At 32.0% G+C, this 19,757-nt stretch overlaps 1 protein-coding gene and 1 long non-coding RNA gene across 12 annotated transcripts in view; both read right to left on the bottom strand.

The window, feature by feature from the left end:
- The window catches only part of LOC105666984, a 62,381-nt gene extending 45,796 nt beyond the window's left edge, over positions 1–16,585 (bottom strand). For 2 of the 11 annotated variants that reach the window (XR_007227081.1, XR_007227077.1), the window contains exons 1-3: positions 15,476–16,585; positions 12,485–12,765; positions 9,577–9,679 (exon numbers count right to left, since the gene is read on the bottom strand). This is a non-coding gene — a long non-coding RNA (GDP-D-glucose phosphorylase 1). Of the gene's footprint in view, positions 1–441; positions 1,813–2,749; positions 9,058–9,576; positions 9,680–12,484; positions 12,766–15,475 lie in introns of those variants that run through there. The other 9 variants (XR_007227073.1, XR_007227072.1, XR_007227074.1 and 6 more) reach the window with 9 other exon arrangements.
- Positions 16,586–17,724: 1,139 nt separating this feature from the next.
- Positions 17,725–19,757, bottom strand: part of LOC125386660 — a 39,563-nt gene continuing 37,530 nt past the window's right edge. The window contains exon 4 of the mRNA XM_048413664.1: positions 17,725–18,441. Coding sequence (XP_048269621.1) covers positions 18,298–18,441 — 144 coding nt within the window. The 3' untranslated portion in view covers positions 17,725–18,297. The remainder of the gene's footprint in view (positions 18,442–19,757) is intronic.

Genomic DNA, 19,757 nt, shown 5'->3' with positions numbered 1-19,757 from the left:
TATTATGTTTATTTATATAAATATTATTATTATTATTATTATTATTATTATTATTTAAGTTAAAAATATTAAATATATATACATATTATATATTATATTATATTGTATTATATAATAATAATATAATATGATATAATATAATATTTTATAAAAATATTTAATATTTTTTTTTAAAATATAATATTTTTGTAAGAAATGTAATACTTTTGTGAAAAAATGCATTATTTTTTGGAAAAAATGAATTATCGTATATATAAGTATATATTAACATATAATTATTAATTATAAATATAAATAAATTATAATTTTAATATAAATATTTATATTATATAAAAATTTATATATAAATATATATAGTTTGAAATTTAAACAAAATAAAGAGAGAGAGAGAGAGAGAGTTGAATCCGTGGTAAGGAGAATTGCTAATTAATTATCTAGTTGTCTTAATTATAATACGTTGTTGTTATTAGTTCACGTTGAACAACCATCGTTTCCTATTTAATCAGCATCTGTTTAATCCATTTATAATAAATAAACTAATCATAATAGTACACGACACTACAATACATTACTATTGTAACAAATATAAATGTAAAGAAGCATGTTGAATATATAGCATATAGGATAGTATAGTAATAGATAGATAGTAATAGGATAACCACGGCTGACAAAACATCCTGCATACCACAGTCATCGAAACAATAACCAGACAGTAACAGGACAGCTACGTCTGTTAGGCACCCGACGATAACTCCTTCAGAGGAATCAAACCTTAGTATATAAACCTTCCCAAATTCAGCACTTAATACGCTTTTATTATAACACTCTGAACCGTTACTCTGTTGGATTCATATAATAAATTTTACTATCATATCTAAAGTCCGAAATTTTTACCTTACTTGCGAAAAGTTCGAACTACGACGTGAGGAGACAACCGGTGATCTATTAACTTCGCGATTTTCTGTGTCTTCTATGTGACACCCGCAACGCTGAAGTTCTCGGGACTGTACACTCCAAACAACTCTGCAAACGTTCTTCTATCCAATCAGTACGAAAAACAATCCACATATAATACAAGTAATAAACTTTAAAATGGCACATGTTTCATCTTTTATTGTTTAATTGTTTAGTATTGACGATTCTTTTTTAGATTGATCTTAGAGCCAATTGGTCCTAGAGAAACGTTTTCTTTTTTAAATCATGTGGAATAATTCCAGAACAAAGATATTTTATTTCGATTCTTCGGTAATTACTTAATAAGAATGGCATTTTTTGCATTTTTTGAATTTCGAAAACCAATTTTGCGCTATGACGGTAAGTATAACATGCACTAAAGAACTAAGCTGAGTCACAGCTCAAGTGAATCCATATTTTCAGCTTTTGTGTAAATAATTATTTATTATCATAAACAGTAACGCTTCAAAAATAATCAATGAAAATGATAAAACGGTAAAGTTTCTGCCGATTAAACAATGTTGCCAATACAGAATCGCTTCTTTAATAACAAGACATTCGAGATGGAACGCTTTCTTCTTCGATTCTGTCAGTTTCAATTTTCTTGAGAAGTAAGCAATAGGCTGTAATATTCCGTTGTCTCGGGGTTGCTTCAAAACAGCTCCTAAACCGATCCCCACTTGTATCTGTATAAATGAATATTTCTTGATTTTGATCATATATTGATAGAATCGAACTTAGAGATATTTCTTAAGCTTTTGGAATGACTTCCCACATTTCTCAGTCCAGCTAAATTCCACATTTTTCCTCAGTAAGTAATGAAGTGATCCCAAGAGTTTGTAAGCATCTTCTACGTACCTATAATAAAAATTAATTTTTCCTATCAATTGTCTTACATTTCTTTTGTTCTTTGGACGTTCAAATACGCGTATTGCTCTGAGGTTATCTTTTCCTGGTCGCACACCGCCATTTTCGATGATGTGACGAACATATTTCACTGAATTTTTTGCAAAATTACATTTGGCCAGTTTCAAGTGAAAGCCTTATTTCTTAATAGCCCTCATCAACAGCTCTATATGCCCGATATACTGGTCGAATGTTTCAGAAAAAACCAAGATGCCATCAATGTAATTTATGCAAAAAACTTACAATCTGTTCATTCTAAGAATATTTACAATAGATCTGGAATCGAACACCTATATGGTCTTTTTTATATATGGAGTTTCACAGTTCTCACGTCAAATTTGTGTTTGACGTGTAGAGGTTTAACAGGTTAAGGATAGTGCGAAATGATAAAAGCAGTTATTGCTGTCACAGCTTGTTATATGAATTTCTGATCCTTAAATAATCCTACGTACACAATATACAAGTATTGCGGAGATACCCGTTAATGCTGATGATTTCTGTGTATATTCGCTCGATGCTGTACTATATTCTGTTTATTTATACTGGTCGGAGGAGAGTCGAAACATTTGAATTTGTTCTGACCCGACGGTTGCCTGTAGCGGCGACATTGTTCTGCCCGGAGTTTACGTTGCTTGTATTCTAACGGTCTTGATGCTCCGGGACAGAACAATAACATGATTTGATTTGTCCTCTAAATCATGTGCCGCTACATTACCCCCCTACCAGTGCTAGCGTTTTTATTAAGTTAGGCCGAGTATCTCCTCGTCGTCGTTATTTTAAAAGTTGCGGATATATCCTGTGTCTGATAATTTGCGGGTTTTTTTGTTATCCAAACTCTGCCTGATATTAGTCGGGAAAACGGACTCTTTGTCCGGATCTCGTAACATACCTGTCCCTGGTGTTTTCTTCCCTGGTTTGATCGTTGCTGTTTGTGCCGTTTCCATCGCGGCTGTTCGTTTGATCTACGGAGATCAATATGTTACGAGATTCGACGCCTCTATCTTCTAAATCATCCGGAACAATGAACGCGAGTTTTAGACGGTCGATGGAAACTGCTCGTCGCGATTGTTTATTTTTATAACGTAGTTTTTTTGTCCCTTTTTATAACTTTGAAGAGTCCATCGAATTGAGGCTGTAAAGGGCCACCCGTCGCGTCGTGGCGTAAGAAAACGTAAGGCGAGGAATCCAATTCTTTGAAAATGAAAATTTTCCTTTCGCCATGACGCGTGCCCGGTTGCGGCCTGACCTTTTCCATTCGTTTTTTAAGCCGGTTCGCGTATTCCGCTGTGGCCTGCTGTCTTGTTGGTAAAAAAAATTCCGCCGGCAGTCGTATGCTCCTTCCATCTTGACTTCTTTGAGGCGATCGGGGGCCAGGCGACGGGGTTTACTGTAGACTGGTGAGCCAGGTGTGGTTTCGATGTGGTGTACTACCCCGTGACGTATCTTCTCACGCCCGAAAATAGATGGACGAGTTAGGTCGGGAAACTCCATCAAAAGTCGATGATACACTGATTCACCGACTATATTTCTTACGGACGCTCCATCCGTCGTGCCGGTGTATCCTCTTGCTGTCAATTGAGTCCTCGTGTCGATGAGAGGTTGTTTCGCGGGTCCACGAGCAACCCATAGTGGCTCAAAAAGTCCACACCGATGATGGGTGATTGGACGTTGGCTATCACAAATCGCCATGTGAATGCACTTCTGAGGGACAGGTTGAGGGTGACGGCGATGGTGCCGTACGTCGGGATCCGCGTCCCATTGGCCGCGAACAGTTCGTATTCGCATCTGTTCGTTGGTTGGTGGGTGTATTTTGCTGCGGGGATACACGCTTATGTCGGCCCCAGTATCCACGAGAAAGGACGTCAGCGTCGCCTTGTCGGTGACAAAAATGCGGCGGGAGCCCATGCCGTCGTCGTCTGCCGCTTTTACGGACGGCGGGCCCCGTTTCCCTGCATCCATTTGCACGGAGACTGGCACTTGTACGCCCGGTCTCCGAACGTTCGATGGTAGTAGCAGAAGTCGAGGTTTCCCGATCTCTCTCTCGGTCTTTCTCTTGATCTCGGCCGGTTACGCCTTCCCGCTTCGGGTCGCAGCCTAGGACGAAGCTCGCGCTTCGACGTGCGCATTTCCGCTCGCAGTTGAGATATTTGTTCGCTCAGGGCGTTGACGACGGAAAGTCAGGGTTCGCTTGTTGTCTCGGGTTGTGCCGGCTGCTCGACAACGGTCGCCAAACGAGGTGCGTGCCGGTCGCCCTCTGAGATCCTCGTGTACCTCGTCAGCTATCCGCAACATCCTAGCTACGTCGTCGCCGTCGACTCCAGCCAGAAAGCACCTGATCCGCGTTGGTAGGCGATTCTTCCACAGAGTGAGGATAAACTTGGCTGACGCAAGAGGACCGGCAAGTCTTTTGAAATCATGATAAAATTTCGAAGGTTTCCTGTCGCCGATCTCTTCCTTTTCCATCAACCTTCTGAATTTCTCGTCATTCGATTCCTCAAGGGCGCGCGTTAGTTCGGCCTTGAGGCTTGTCGGCCTACCGCCCGACGGCTGGTAGGGACAAATACACATCCCCGATTTGCTCTAGGTATTGCGGCTCGTGGCAGCCGACGAGGGCTCTACACTTCGCCCGATCGTCTGTTATATCCACTGCCTTCATTTGCTCTTCCAGTATGCTGAACCAGAGTCTCATGTTCTTAGGCATTACCGGAGGCACGCGGACCAGCGAATGGGCTGCAATGGCGGGATTGCTCGTCATGCTTAGGCACACACACAAAAAAAAGTGATTGGTCTATCAGCGGCACTATCACAGTCACCTCTTTCACTTATATCACGTCGATCACGCCTATCACGACGATCACGCCTGTCACGACGATCACGTCAGGGTCACCAATGTAGAGGTTTAACACGTTAAGGATAGTGCGAAATGATAAAAGCAGTTATTGCTGTCACAGCTTGTTATATGTATTTCTGCTCCTTAAATAGCTCTACGTACACAATATACAAGTATTGCGGAGATACCCGTTAGTGCTGATGATTTCTGTGTACATTCGCTCGATGCTGTACTATATTCTGCTCGCCCGCGAACGTGTCTGTTTATTTATACTGGTCGGAGGAGAGTCGAAAAATTTGAATTTGTCTTGACCCGACGGTTGCCTGTAGCGGCGACATTGTTCTGCCCGGAGTTTACGTTACTTGTATTCTAACGGTCTTGATGCTCCGGCACAGAACAATAACATGATTTGATTTGTCCTCTAAATCATGTGCCGCTACAACGAATACCTCTCTGTATTTCTCTATAAGACAAAGCACTTCTTTTTTCTCTGGTCTGTTTAAATGTTCAAGGTAGTCAACAAATTTATCATTCTCCATGTACTCAATGAAGTTTATCTCTCTTCTCATCTGATCATTCTTTCTTTCTTTATTTTTCCCGGATATTATTTCTTCTTCTTTGTGATCTATCTTTCTATAACAATTTTTTTTAACTTTTTGAGCAATTCTCAAATCCTTATCTTGTATTAATTTGAACTTTTTATGGCGTCCAACCCTAGGACAAGGTGATATGTGAACTTATCGTTGCGTACCACAAAAACATCCATTATTTCTTCTATTTTATTTATCTTCATTCGCGGTTTCGCCCGGACACTCGTGAGTCATTGCCACTGAGTTTTGAAAATACTCTTATGTTCGGTTAGATCTGCTTTTATTTGATCAACAATCTTTTGGTTAATAGAACTTGCATTGGCTCCAGTGTCATAAACACCTTTAACATCTTTCTGATCATTGATTCTAACTCGGTGTTTTATCAATGGTTTATATACTTCTCCGGGGTTTTTAGTTTTTTCATTCTCATCCAATCTTATTGACTTCTTGTTTTCGGATGCGAATATCTCAAGTGAATTTACCTGTTTGAAATTCTTCTGAACATTCTTGTTTATGTTCCTGCATAATTCTACCGGATGGAATCGGCCAGGAAAATTCAGTGATTCACAAAAGCTAGTTTCGCGAATGATAGATTTTAATTTCTATCAAGACATACCTTCATCTCCTGCATTTCTTTTCCTTTCATCTGAACTTCGTTATTGAATTTTTTTGTGATAATTATCTTCATACTGTCCCAAAATTTTTATCAAATCATCTGTTGAGTATCGTTTCTTTATCGATTCTATCCTTAATGTGAATAGATAATCTCATAACAATCAAACCAATTCTTGTGTTTTCAATAGTCTTCCTCTCTTTTTCAAATATTAAGCGTTCTTTTTTTTAGCGTAATCAACGAACGAACCTGAAATATATTTGAAATTATACACGTATCGTGATGAAGACCAAACTTTATTGCTGAAAACTTTGAAAAATGAAGTCCTCCAATCTTCCCAATTATATTCTTTGTTCTTCAACAGATTTGTTTGATACCACTCCAGTGCTATTTTCTCCAAATACATCTTCAAGCACTTGATTTTTTACTCATAATTTGGATCTTGAATTTTTCTCACTCTGTTTCATAGTTTAACATCCAATCTGTGGCTTTTTGAGTCCCATGAAATTGCTTTAAAGCGAAGTACGTTCCTTCTCTTTTATAATTATCTAGTTTTTGAAGAATTTCCAAAAGTCTTTCCATGTCAAAACTAGATTTACTTTCAGTCTTTATTTTCCTTTTTTGAGATGATTTCTGATTCTTTTAAGTAGGTATTTTGAAATATAAAGTTTAAGTTCGTATCAATGTATGACGTCGCAGTCTCATCATCCATCGTGAGTGTGATATATTTCTATATTGGCCTACCTTGGTTACACTTTTTGAGGCGTTCTTAACAATTGATGAATTGAATAATCTAGGATGATAACTTCTTGATTGATATTCCAGCGGAAAAAACATAATTCACTTCATCTTTTGGTTTTCTTATAGATTCTACACATTCTATTCTTTCACCTTTTGTGTTTTCGTTTATGGTGATACGGAGAATAATCTTCAACGGCATGGCGTAGTGAAAATCGATTTGTAATAACGTTAATCCTTATCTGCTTTTTTCGTTAGTTTTTCTTCTAACATCATTGCATAAACCTTATACGCAGTGTTCAATAGTAATAGCCCTCTGTAGTTATATACTTCATGTTTACTACCATTTTTATTTATGGCTGTTATTTCTCCCTTTCTCCAATCTCTTGAGAGGTCTTCTTCATTCCAGATTGTTCTTACTATTTTTTTAGTTTCCTTCTGGCTTCTCCTGCACCATATATTCATGCTTCATTTTTATCTTGTCTCTGCTTACTGCTTTCCTCTTGTTTATTCTTCCTATTTAATCCTCTATTTCCCTTTCTTCTAATTCTCCTGCATATCCTTTGTTTATCTTATAATAGGTCATTGAAATGTTATTTCCACTCTTCCATCTTTATATGAGCACTTGTCTTGCTTTTCTTCTTTCTCTTCTTATTAACATATGCCCATATTTCTGCCTTTGTTTTTCTTTGTTCTTCTTTTCTTTGCATAATATTTTATACTCTTCTTTTTCTGCTCTTTATACTTTTATACTCTTCTTATGTCATACTTGTTTTACTTTTTTAGCATTCCCAAGACATGTTGTCAGTGCCTTTTCGTTTCCCAGTATTCTGCATCCTACCACTTTAGTCCTCTTGTTCTTCCTCATTTTCGCTCGCATTGCTTCTATTAATTCTATTATGCAATTCAATGAGTGACCGATGATAGCGATGGAACATACGAATCACACATTCGTCTTTTTAATAATTCCCATAGATTTTCTGTGGATCTGGGGTCGAAGTTTTTTGCACAACAATCTAAAACTAGAAATGTTACAGTTTTTAGCCAATTTTTTATGCTTTTGCGTATATGCTTTAGTTTCCCATCTGGTTTGTTTGAGGATATTTTTAATGAGTATTACTCTAAACGTTAGATATATACTGCACGTTTCAAATTTGCTGCTTCATTTCAACTTGATATGAAGGGAAACCACAAGCATATATAAATTTATTAAATTATAATTTATTGTTTTCACTACTTGTTCTGCATTAGCTTCATATTCATAGCATTTATTACAATTTATATGAATAATTTTATTTCTTATGTATAGTGCAGCATCATTACTTATCCAGTGTTCTATTGAAAATTCGATAAGAGCTCGTTGAAAGTCAAGCCAAAACTTCACTCCGAGCGAAAGCACCAAGCTAAGATATCGTGGCAGACCTGAGCATTATAAATCGACTTCATTACCCTCTTCATTTATTTGAAATTTTATTTATTCATTTATTTTGTAGTAACTGATATAAAACGAATATCACGCAGCCATTATACAAATAAATAGTAATAAGAGTTAAATAGTTTTCAAGACATAAGTAATCATATGGAGAGGTAGAGTCACTACCTTCCGGTATCCACTATCCTACTATAATAAGAGTAGCTGTTAAAGGTAGCGAGTGAACTTTTATTATCCAAATGATCTTGTTTCTCGAGTCGTTTGGATAAACGTAGTACTACTGTATAGTCAAAAAATTTCTTATATTTCCTCTAACCATGATAATTGTACACATTTTATTTATGACAGCGAATAATGATTTATACAAAAGCTACGATTATTGACTCATCATTTTGTTCATATAAATACTAAAAACTTTTCTTTTAAATTTTCTTTGTACATACAACTGTATAATTTAGCTTGCTCACCGTGTGCATTATTATCATTATTACAATATTTAGTAAATAAAATTGGCTTCGCGAGTTATAAAAAAAATAAAAAAAAACGATATGTGAAATTGTTGATTTATGAAATTTTAATAAAGAAATAATAAATGTTTTTTAATTCAAGAAATGCCATTCCTGTTAAGTAGTTATTTCTAGAGTTATTCCATTTATTTATAATTAAATGTTTCAATTGTTTATGAGTGTTTAAGTCACAAAGAAATCAATACAATTGGAAGTAACAGAGTACCATGTGTCCCCTCTGTCATAGCAACATAACATTCTTATTAAGCACCCATAGTTTATAATAATATCCTGATACTCGTGATTATCGTGATGACTGCCCTATTCCAATCGTTTGATTCTTTGACATAGCAACTACTCAATTCACTATATATATAAAACAGCAAGGATATCAATAAAAAATGGCTCCCTCATTCAGCATTCAATCAAGTATATAATATATATAATTATAATTAAGTATAAGTATACTTAAACACCTTTTTACCACCCTGAAAATAAGTTTATTTCAAAATTATGAATTTTAAAGTTTTCATTTGTTTTTTTAAAAAGAATAAAACTTTGTAACACATGTTATAATTTGTTAATACAGTAAGTTATTAATTTTTCACACAGATATTCTTGTGTGATAATAATAATTTGTTATCCAAATTGCAGTTCAATTGGTGCTGCTATCTTAACAAAACACAACTCATTTTATAGCTTATTTAATCACCTATAACATTCATTCTTAATATTTTCCTCTATCTCCACTCAGTCCCCAGATATATGCCAATAAGTAAGAGAAGAGACTGATTTTTACAATTATACCACTTCTGATTGTGTATTGTTGAAAATAATCTCTTACCTTGAACAGATTCTCATTCTCAATTATCAATAGGAACACATTAAACGATAGGACAACAATTTGAATTTTTTAATGAAATGGATATAATTTAATTCGATGTAATTCGACTGGACTAGTGGGATATATATATATATAAGAAATAAAAGAATAAAAATATAGTTACAATATATTCCAGTAACATCCTCCATTTCAAGTAGTATAAATGCCAATGAAGATGGTTCACAGATGCAAAAGCACAAAGACTGTTGAAAGCCACCCTGATGTATCTGCAAACAACATATTATCAAATTATTAAGTTTTAGTTATTTATTTATTCCAATTATTTTTTTTATTCTCTGTAGATCTCATATCAAAAATTCAAATATATTTAAGCTCTTGGTTATTTAAAATAGTAGATTAAAAATATTATTTTATTGTAAGTATAAATATAATATGGATTAGATTTTGAAATATGTAATATTATTTCTTTGATCAGAATTTCACAATTAGATTCTATTGAACAATAAAATCACAAACTTAACCGTTTGCGTCCCAAGCAGCGCGATCGCGCTGTTTAGATTTTGTGTCGAAAGGTCCCAGTACATTTGAACGCTACGGACGACTGACGGTATTCTGTATTTCATTGTTATCTTCTCAATAATTTTTATTGAACAAAACTGTTAGGAACATGATACATTTACACTGTACATGTGAATGTGTGTGTAAGCGTCAGAGGACGTCCAGGCCTTAGTTGGGACAAAAGACAAGAGTCAGTCGTTAGAAGTATCTGGAAGAGTCGGTTGACAACAAGCGTGCGTGCGAATAGGATTTCGAGGTCTTTAGAGTTTAAGATATATGTATAACTGTTGTGTGCTAAATAAAGGGAATTATTTGTATTTCCGAATCCTTTCTATATCTTTACAAAAACTTGAAATATTTATAAACTATGTCAGAAAAATAACAAATATGACGAGCGTTATTGCGCCGCTTGTTTCTCTTCGCAATCGATTAAGACAAGCGTTAGCGCGCTGTTCGCGATTTTTCGACCCCTGAGACTCAAACGGTTAAGACATTTATTGTTGCATGTTGCACAAATCCAAGATAGTTAATCCATTGCCTTGCGATTTAAGTTCCAATAGCGCGTGCTATAACCAACGGCAGTGCACCAAAGTTGTGCAAATCGCACCGTTCTTCTGATGAGTAACGTACAACTGTAGAGGACAGGTATATATGGATGTTTGACCATGAGATTTATTGCAAATTATCGTTTGTTGTCGTAACCGTCGAATTTATTTAAAATAATAAATTAATGTACAGCCCATATTCGCTAAGTCGTTAGTACAAAGTATAAATCGCAAAATAAAATCGCGGATAAATACTCGTCCCGTAACTCGGTAAATAACTCGTGATAACACTTGGATCGCTCGTTGATACAGAAAGATGCTCGTAAATACTCGTAGATACTAAACTGTTTCTGGTTGCGTCGGTTTATTTATAATGGACAATGCAGGAGGGGGGGGGGGAGTCGGAAAATTCAAGTTAGTTCTTTGACAACACTTTAGGATGCACTGTCACTAGAATTTATTTTATCACTACTAATGTATATTTTAAAATCATAGCAATAACCCGATTTTGACTCACATAATTTATAAAATTTTATACCGGATCTTGTCCCTCCCAATGGATTAAATTGTTTGTAGGATAAGCGTCCCTTATAATTCATCAATGATTCATTGGTAACAATGTCCTCTTGCGTTGTATATAATTCTTATAAATCTTTGATTCAAAAAAAAGGTTTAAAAAAGGTTTTATTTTACATAATTTATCTGTATTGTTAGCCAAATTGTTATCTGCAAAATGCAAACATCTAGTTATTTACAGAAATCTTTTGAATGACATCGTTTTTCTGAAAATTGGAGTTTCTGTGACTGCTCTCTTAGATCAATTTATTTGTATTGTTGGTTTCTTAACTTCAGTCATTATTATACATAGTGCAAAATATACTTTGATTCCACCACAGTTTACACGAAACCAAGTTTCGTCTAGTTTTAGTTTTTTATTTTCATTGTTCATTATTTGATTTGCATATCGATTCATTTCCATAACAATATTTTCCCAAAATATATTATCAAATATTATATTAAAAACATCTACTTCTTTTTTGTTTTCACCTAACTTACTCAAAGTTGCCACTTTTATACCACAAATCTCTGTATAGTTTCAAATTTTTGGTACATTAGTTTCTTCTTTCCAAATCCATAGCTCTAGTTGTTGATGATTACTGTGATCTTCGTCGTCGGTATCATCTTCGATAACCAGTCGCTTACAACGTTCTCGTACAGAAAGTGAAATATCACTACTGTCACTATCACTATTTAAAATATCTATTAAATCACTTTTTGCGATGTTAGCAGAACTTTCAATGTCCTCAACAACGCTTAACATTCTTTTTGAAGTTATTTTTAGGGGTACCTTTCTAATATTTTTCAAGAAAATATACTGCACCTCCGAATGCGGACAAGAAAAAAAAGCATTTGTCGCATGTATCCCAACAAATATACAAAGTTTCACGTACAAAGTGAACGTGTTGTTTATGTTTGGCCCGAAGGATATACCACGTCTCTAACACGACGTTGTAGGTTAAAAGCTTAATGATACAATAAGGTTAATTGAAAATACTTATAAACTGTAAACAACAATGTGATATTGTAAATAGTTATAATGTAAATATTTTTAAATGTCAGAAAATGTTAATAAATCATGCCAAAATTTCAAAATTTTTATTTTTCCTATTAAATTGGAATTGCATCACTGATTAAGCTTTATGCTATAACAATTAAAGTTTCAAAAATAAAATAGAATCATAAAATAATTACTTCTTTACTCATAATGCATTACTACAATAATCTTATTTTATTAACTGAATAATGCTTAATAAATATTATTAAGAAAAATGAAATTTATGAGAGTACTGTGTATGTTTTATTAACTTTCCTTTGACATTGCACTTTTTAACAATCAACATATGTATTTATAAATTAATTAAAGATTTAATTTCTGTTATTTTTGCTTCAAAGGTGGAATATACTTACGAAGACAAACTCAAGGAAAACAACTCAACAGCTTTCACTAAGCTATGTTTTGTTACAAGTTGAGGTAATTGTTTACATCTTTGTGGCAACAGCAGAGAATGACAGTATTCAATCGGACTAGCATTAATTGCAATTATATCATCTTTGTCTGTATTATTTAAATTCATTATTTGTTCTTCTGACACAAGTTTTGTAAAGTTAAAATCTTTCTCATTGAAAGGTTGGTTCATTGAAATAATACTTTCTGGAGATCTTCTTTTATAACCGCGATCAATATTTAGCTAAAATTAATAAAAATGGTCAGTATTAAATATTAAAAAAAGTAAATATTATTTATTATAAGATTACCAATAATAAAGAAAATTTATATAATGATTAAAACAAGTTTGTATGGTATGTTTTGTCAGAGGACAATATATAATTGGATTGTTCATATAAAACTTTTATAAAAATTTGAATCATTAAATATTTTAGACATTTAATGCCTATGTCTTATGAATAGAAAATATCAGTACATATAAGAATCAATCTAATATACATTACTATTTTATCTTCATCGGTATAAGATCAATTATTTTTTAGATGAGAAAAAAAGTTGAAATTTGATATAAGATGTTTTTTTTTGGTAAACTATTATATGGCACACCATTACATAAATTCGGTTGTAAGACTCTTTTGACCCCGTTCACTGGCTATACTTTTTAGATAAAAGTAGCTTTAGATAAAAGCTGCTATTTTACTAATTTTCTATTCCTTACAATGTTTAGATATTTTGCAAATTTTTAACCACAATTTCTATGGATTAAATTAATGGAAGTCATATTCACAAGACACAAGTATTCCAAGATCTGGTTAATGACTAAATGTACAAATGAAGGTGCAACATCCCATTGGAAGATAAAGTACATTATTGGCAAACAGATACAGGTACAGGTACAAGCTAATGAGTTCAGAAGTCTTCCAACAAAGTCTCAGCCACCATAAATGTCCGATGCTGAGAAGATAGATAAAATTGTGTAGGTCGGGCATACCATAGGTAACCACATTATTGTCCAGATCAATACCAACTCATTTTGCCAACCAGCACTCTGGCAACGCACACATATTAATCTTTTTTGCAAAAAGATGTTAACGAGATGCTAGTCACAACAACTTAGTAATAGGCAACGTTTATAGCATGGAGGCATGTTTAACCAGGGAATACTCATCATGTCAGAAAATGGCAATATTTTGTGTTATGGCGATTCATATCAGTAATAAAATTAAAAAATAAAACCGTCATTTCATTACAACTTAATTCTATATTATAACAGCCACATATACTCTGTATTTGGCCATTATACTTCATCGCTTACTTTTTGTGATACATTTTAGGTACACAATTTTCAAAGTTTTCAAAGAAGGCACAACAGCTAACTGGTTAATCAGCAATTGTATACTCCAATAAATGTACTGTGGCACGCAATATGATTTTTCTCAAATATTAAGTTTTCTGAATGTGAGGTTGGCGGTAGCCAAAACTTTCATCATTGAACTCCTCTACTTACAAGTTTTCTAACAATATATCATGCACTCTATGGACATTAAAGTACTGAATACTACAGTATTTCAAATTTATTTACTATGCAGAAAAAACAATATTACATTTATGTTTCCTTTATAAATGTTATATTTATGATTGTATATATAAAATGCTATTTATCATAAGAATAAGGTAAGAAGAGAAGAAACATTTATGTCAAAATAGAATAAAAACTAGAATAGAATAAAAGATGGAATAAAAAAATATTGAAAAACAGACATTATATGTATACAGAAGAATTGAATCCTGAATCTTAGCATAGGACTTTAACGGATTACCATCATACTATCGCATTGTTTGTTAAATACCACAGTTGAATCACATTTTAGCGTAGTAGTAAAATTTCAATCACTAATGTTTCAAAAAATATTGGATCTTTGCCCTTATAATGGAATACTTTTGCAGAGTGAGGATCTTCCCATATGCAGAATTTTAACTAAATCAGTAATACAAATGTCTTGCAGTTCCCTTGTTATTTGTTAATTATGAATTTACATATATATGAATCGATATAATTATTTTTTTCTTTTCATTGTGTTAAATAGTTACATTAACTAAGTCATACTAGAGTAACTTAACACATTAGCACCATGACTCACATATATGTCATTTGGATTCCTCTGCTAGAACCTGAATGATATATATAGATGAGTTTCTAAATGCTCTGATGCCAATGTGTTAAAGGATTATAAGTTCTTTGAAATACAATTGGGGAGAGAGACATTATAATTCTCACAATCATAAATCATAAAACATTAAATAATTTCAGTTCACTAATACATATAAATTCCTAAAATATAATACATTGATTAATAAATAGACAATCCTGATATTGTCTTGGCAATATAATAACAAATATGATATATTCATTGCTACTTCTTTAACTGTTATTTTATATATGATTTTGCACTATAAAATTAATTTATATAATTTTATTCTTATAAAAATTCCTAGAATAAACAATATTATCTATATTATATTATTAGATATAATTACAGTTACATAATATTTATTTCATTTTTATTTTTGTAAATTGTCACTGATTTTGTAAATATTTTTCTTTTGTCTGCTTATTTTTATTTTATAAGTTATCAACAAACTGTACTTGTAAGTATTAAAACTAAGAGATAAGCATACGTAACAAGATTTATAGGTATTAATGACATTAATACACAAAACATATTTGTAATTATTAAAATTTGAACCAGAAAATTATCTTACGAATATTTATGCAAGGGATGGTAAAATTAAAGCATACATTTACACATATGACAAGTGAACAATAAAAACATGTGAAATATTTTATCCTGTAAATTACTATATTACTTAAACAAAATTGTAACAACTAAAAAATATTTAAAAATAAATTAAACAAATATTTATTACAATTAATTATTTAATAACATTACCTGGACTAAAAAGTGATATTTGCCTTCCAATATTTTCGAATCTTGAATGTTTAATATATAACGAAACACTTCATTCTTCTGGGCTTCCATCCACTTTTCTTTTAAAACCAAATCAAAATTAGATTCCTCATCTTTTTTAATATCTTCACTACAAACACAATTTGCTTCAATAGAAGAATTGTAGGACATCACTGTGTCGGATTTTGTTATGTAGATTTAAATAATATGAAATCATTTAGCACAACTAACCACACCTATTTTAGGTATAAACTATGTGGTTAAATATTTATTTTTTATCTTTTATCTTAGGTATTTTAATCTACAATATGATAGTATTACATAATTTTTTTTACATTAAGATCTTATTAATTAACAATATCATTGTATTACTGTAACACTAGTTACATGAAAGTTATGATATGACTTTTTTAAAGAATTAAGGCATGATATCTTTATTATATTAGAAAATATGTTTAACTCTTTGCACTCCAAATTTTATTTCAATTTTGTTACCAGCAGCTCCTAACGCTTTTAAGTGCTTTATTTGAAATTTACTTTAACTAAAAAATAAGACAATTTAAATAAATAAAGGAAGAAACAAAATCATTGAAATAGCAGTTTTATTCACGCTATTGTTGTATTTTGTAATTTTTAAGTGTATGTATTATGTATGTAAGTATTAAGTGTATCTTGAAACAATTTCCAGGATGCAATCCTTGTTTTCTTTCGCACATTTCACAAAAAAAGGTGGAATTGAAAGAATGTGGAGTGAGACTCGACAAAGTAGCTCCTGAAATAAAAACTAATGTTGAGTCATACTCGACATAGGAGTGCAAAGGGTTAATACATTAATAAAAAATTAATAGTACAAAATTTAACAAAGAAGAAATTAAAAGAAGACATTAAGTTACATTTAAAATTTGTATTTCATATTGAATTTGTTGATCTCTGTTAAAAGTTTCTCATGGTGGTATTAAAGCTAGTAAGTATAAGTAAATAAAGATAATTAGTTTAAAAAATTGTTATTTTAATGTTTGATCTCTGAATTAATTTTTTCATTCTGATGTTAATTTGAAATTTTATTAATTTTTAATGAAATCTTGTATTAGATTTAACTTTTTGTTGAAAAATATAAAAGAACAATTTTTTTCCATTGTAACTTTGGGAATATTTTGATTTAAATTTTCTTCTACTTCCTTTTCATTGTTATTTTTACTATCTGATATTATGAAAATCATTGTTAAAACTTGGAAACGCGCACGTCGATTATATTGTCTATTCGTTACAACACACGCACAAGGGTCGACTTCCTAGACTACGCATGCCGAACCGAAAAATCAATGGAAAACCATAAATAAGGAAAGAGAACAAGAAGTGTATCAACGCTATATTACAAACAGCACGCCAGCGACATCCATATACTCATTCATCAAACACGCACAAATGTCCCAGGACACTTGAATTCCTAATAATTATTTTATATTTACAAATAATAATCACTACGGTAAATATATTTTCTATATTTCACTGTGCTTCTAGATGTTTTTGTGTTTTCTTTTATTTCTTTCATTTCTGAATCTTATTTGCTTTCTTTATGCTCTTCCATTTTCTAATGTAGTATAGCAAAGTCTGAATATTGTCTGGTCTATGTTTGCGAGTTAAAAATTAACAATTTTTTATTACAATTCTTTTGTATTGCCAGTCATAATTTACTTGCATTACTCTGTTTTTTACCACATAAATTTGGAACCTACATAAAGAACAATATAAAATTTGTAGATACGTGCAAAATAGCTATACTCTATATATATCTATATAATATCACAGAGGAAATTTCCTCTCTCATACATATGTGTATATATGATACATATATGATATATATGTATAAAGCAAATCAGTTATACATATATGTTAGTATATTATTATATACTATTTATTGTATAAAATATAATTATTTATTATTGTTATATATTATTTTGTATATATAATTTTGTATTATCATAATTGTATATTATAGTTATATTATTTTACTATTTCATTAATAGTATTAGTAAATTATTAATAATAAATAATAAATTAAATATGAATTATATAAATTGTACACAAAATAGTAAATTATTATTTTATAATAATAATATTGTTGAATTTATTTATTTATTGAAATTATTTTGAATTTACCAGAAACGATATTAGAAAGAACGAATTATTAATTAGATAAATAAATATGAATCAAATTTTATCATGTTCGATCTCACTTTATTCAAAAAAGGTTCGTCAGTAGCAAAATCTTTTTTCACAAGGAACCGAAAAGAAAGAAGGTTTGTCGTTGCAACGGTAATATTCCCTGATACATAAACTTTTAATCTTTTTCTATCGTTTCCGCCCTGTACTGTATTGTACCCCTACTATATCCCTCTCTGTTGTACATTCGGTATTTTTTCAGTATTTTTCGCTGCCGGCAAAATATATATAAAGCATGTGGAGAATTTATTCTATCGTCGTATCCCTTTCAGAAGAACTAAGATTGTTGATTCGTTAGAAGTTTCTAAAATTACTTACCAAATTAAGAGAACGTTAATATAAATTATATCATTGATTCATGTGTTAATTTTTCTAACATGTGCTAAAAATGAACTCCTCAATCAAAGAATGCTAATACATGATAACTACCGCTTGTAATTATACTTATTAAAATTTTTTTAACAATTTTATTTCGATATGTTTGTTGCTTACGAAGGCTATGTATATATACAGTTTTGTTTTTCGTTTAATATTTACTCCCAAACGTAGAACTTACTTAGCAAACTACGTACTGATAAAGTTTATGTTACATTGAATCGTTTTAAGAGCTTATTTATTTCGTGTAAATTTTGTTCTGCATGTTGAGCTATTTTTCCTTCCGGTAGAACTTTTGGTTCGTACTTCAGTAATTGATAGCCATCAACTAAATACTTCTTTGACTCCTGCTGCAAAAAGAAACAAACCTTCAAATACTTGTTAATGTAAAGTGCAAATAAATGATGGCAGAAATTTTTGTTCACAATTTATGTAATTGTCTGTTAATATTGTATAATTATCGTATTATGTAAAAAATGCTTCAGCCCCTTATAACTATAATTACTGTTAGAACACGCGTATATTACCGAAAGAAATAGAAACAAAGGCAACCGAAGATAATACAAAAAATGTATTTTGTAGATTAAGTACGTTGCATATATGGTACATTTGTATTGTATGTGGAGAGTGAGGACGTGAGAACGTAGAGAGAAACGATACACAAGTATGTATCCCCTCCATAGTATATATGTGAGCGTTGTATGATGGCCTAGAACTCCGTTGAGAAAAAAGAGAAGTGCAGTGTGAAATCTCGTGCCCTAGGCCTCCGGCGAGTAGCCCACGTGGCGAGCAGAGTTATGTAAATATTCTAATATTCTAGTATTCTAATACTAGGGAGGGGATACATACTTGTTTGTGTTTTCGCTCTACGTTCCCTCTCCCTCGCACGTACAATACAAATATACTACATATTCAACAAAGACCAATAGTGTTGAATCTACTGATTAGTAATGTTATCAAAAATTCCTTATTGACTATTTTTGACTAGTAGTTTTCTGAGTCCATGAGTCAACAGCTTATCACAGACAACGTAATTTTTCACGTGCAGATCCATGATCTTAAAAATTATCAATTATTTATCAGTTATTTTGTTTATAAAAATAGTACATACAAGTTGTTATACTCCAAAATTTTATAGAAAATTGCTGTGCGACGACAGTATGTTCAAAATGGTTAATAAGTACAATATTCTACGCTTCTAACATTCGTTACGAAATAGTCGAATAAGTAGACAAATATCCTCGAACAATTGAGTACTATACAACTTTTTGTAACGAACTTTGCAACGAACGGCAGTCAACGTGGACAAAATTTTAAGTACTTTAAGTATTAACGTGTTAGTTTATTAAAGAGACGAGTAGTAAAAATGTAATAGTTAATTATATTAAAATCATTTTAAGTACAAGTACAGAGATAGTGCATGTCGGTCGTAACCATCGCTCACTTGATTCTACCGTATGACTCGCTATGCTGCTCGCTATATTCTTCGCTATACTAATTCGCTCTAAAGACTCCTTTCCCTAGAGGGGATGTCCGTCTATTTATATTGTCCGATGGATTTACAGAAGGTCATATGTGGTTCCGGTTGACGATTATTCATAACAGCGATAATGTTTTTATCCAATTATTTTGTTTATTCTTAAACCTTGCAAATCAAAACAGCGTC

The sequence above is a fragment of the Bombus terrestris genome, chromosome 17 (genome assembly GCF_910591885.1).
Source record: "Bombus terrestris chromosome 17, iyBomTerr1.2, whole genome shotgun sequence".
Taxonomy (NCBI): Eukaryota; Metazoa; Arthropoda; class Insecta; order Hymenoptera; family Apidae; genus Bombus; species Bombus terrestris.
This window is presented reverse-complemented; position numbering and strand designations above follow the sequence as displayed.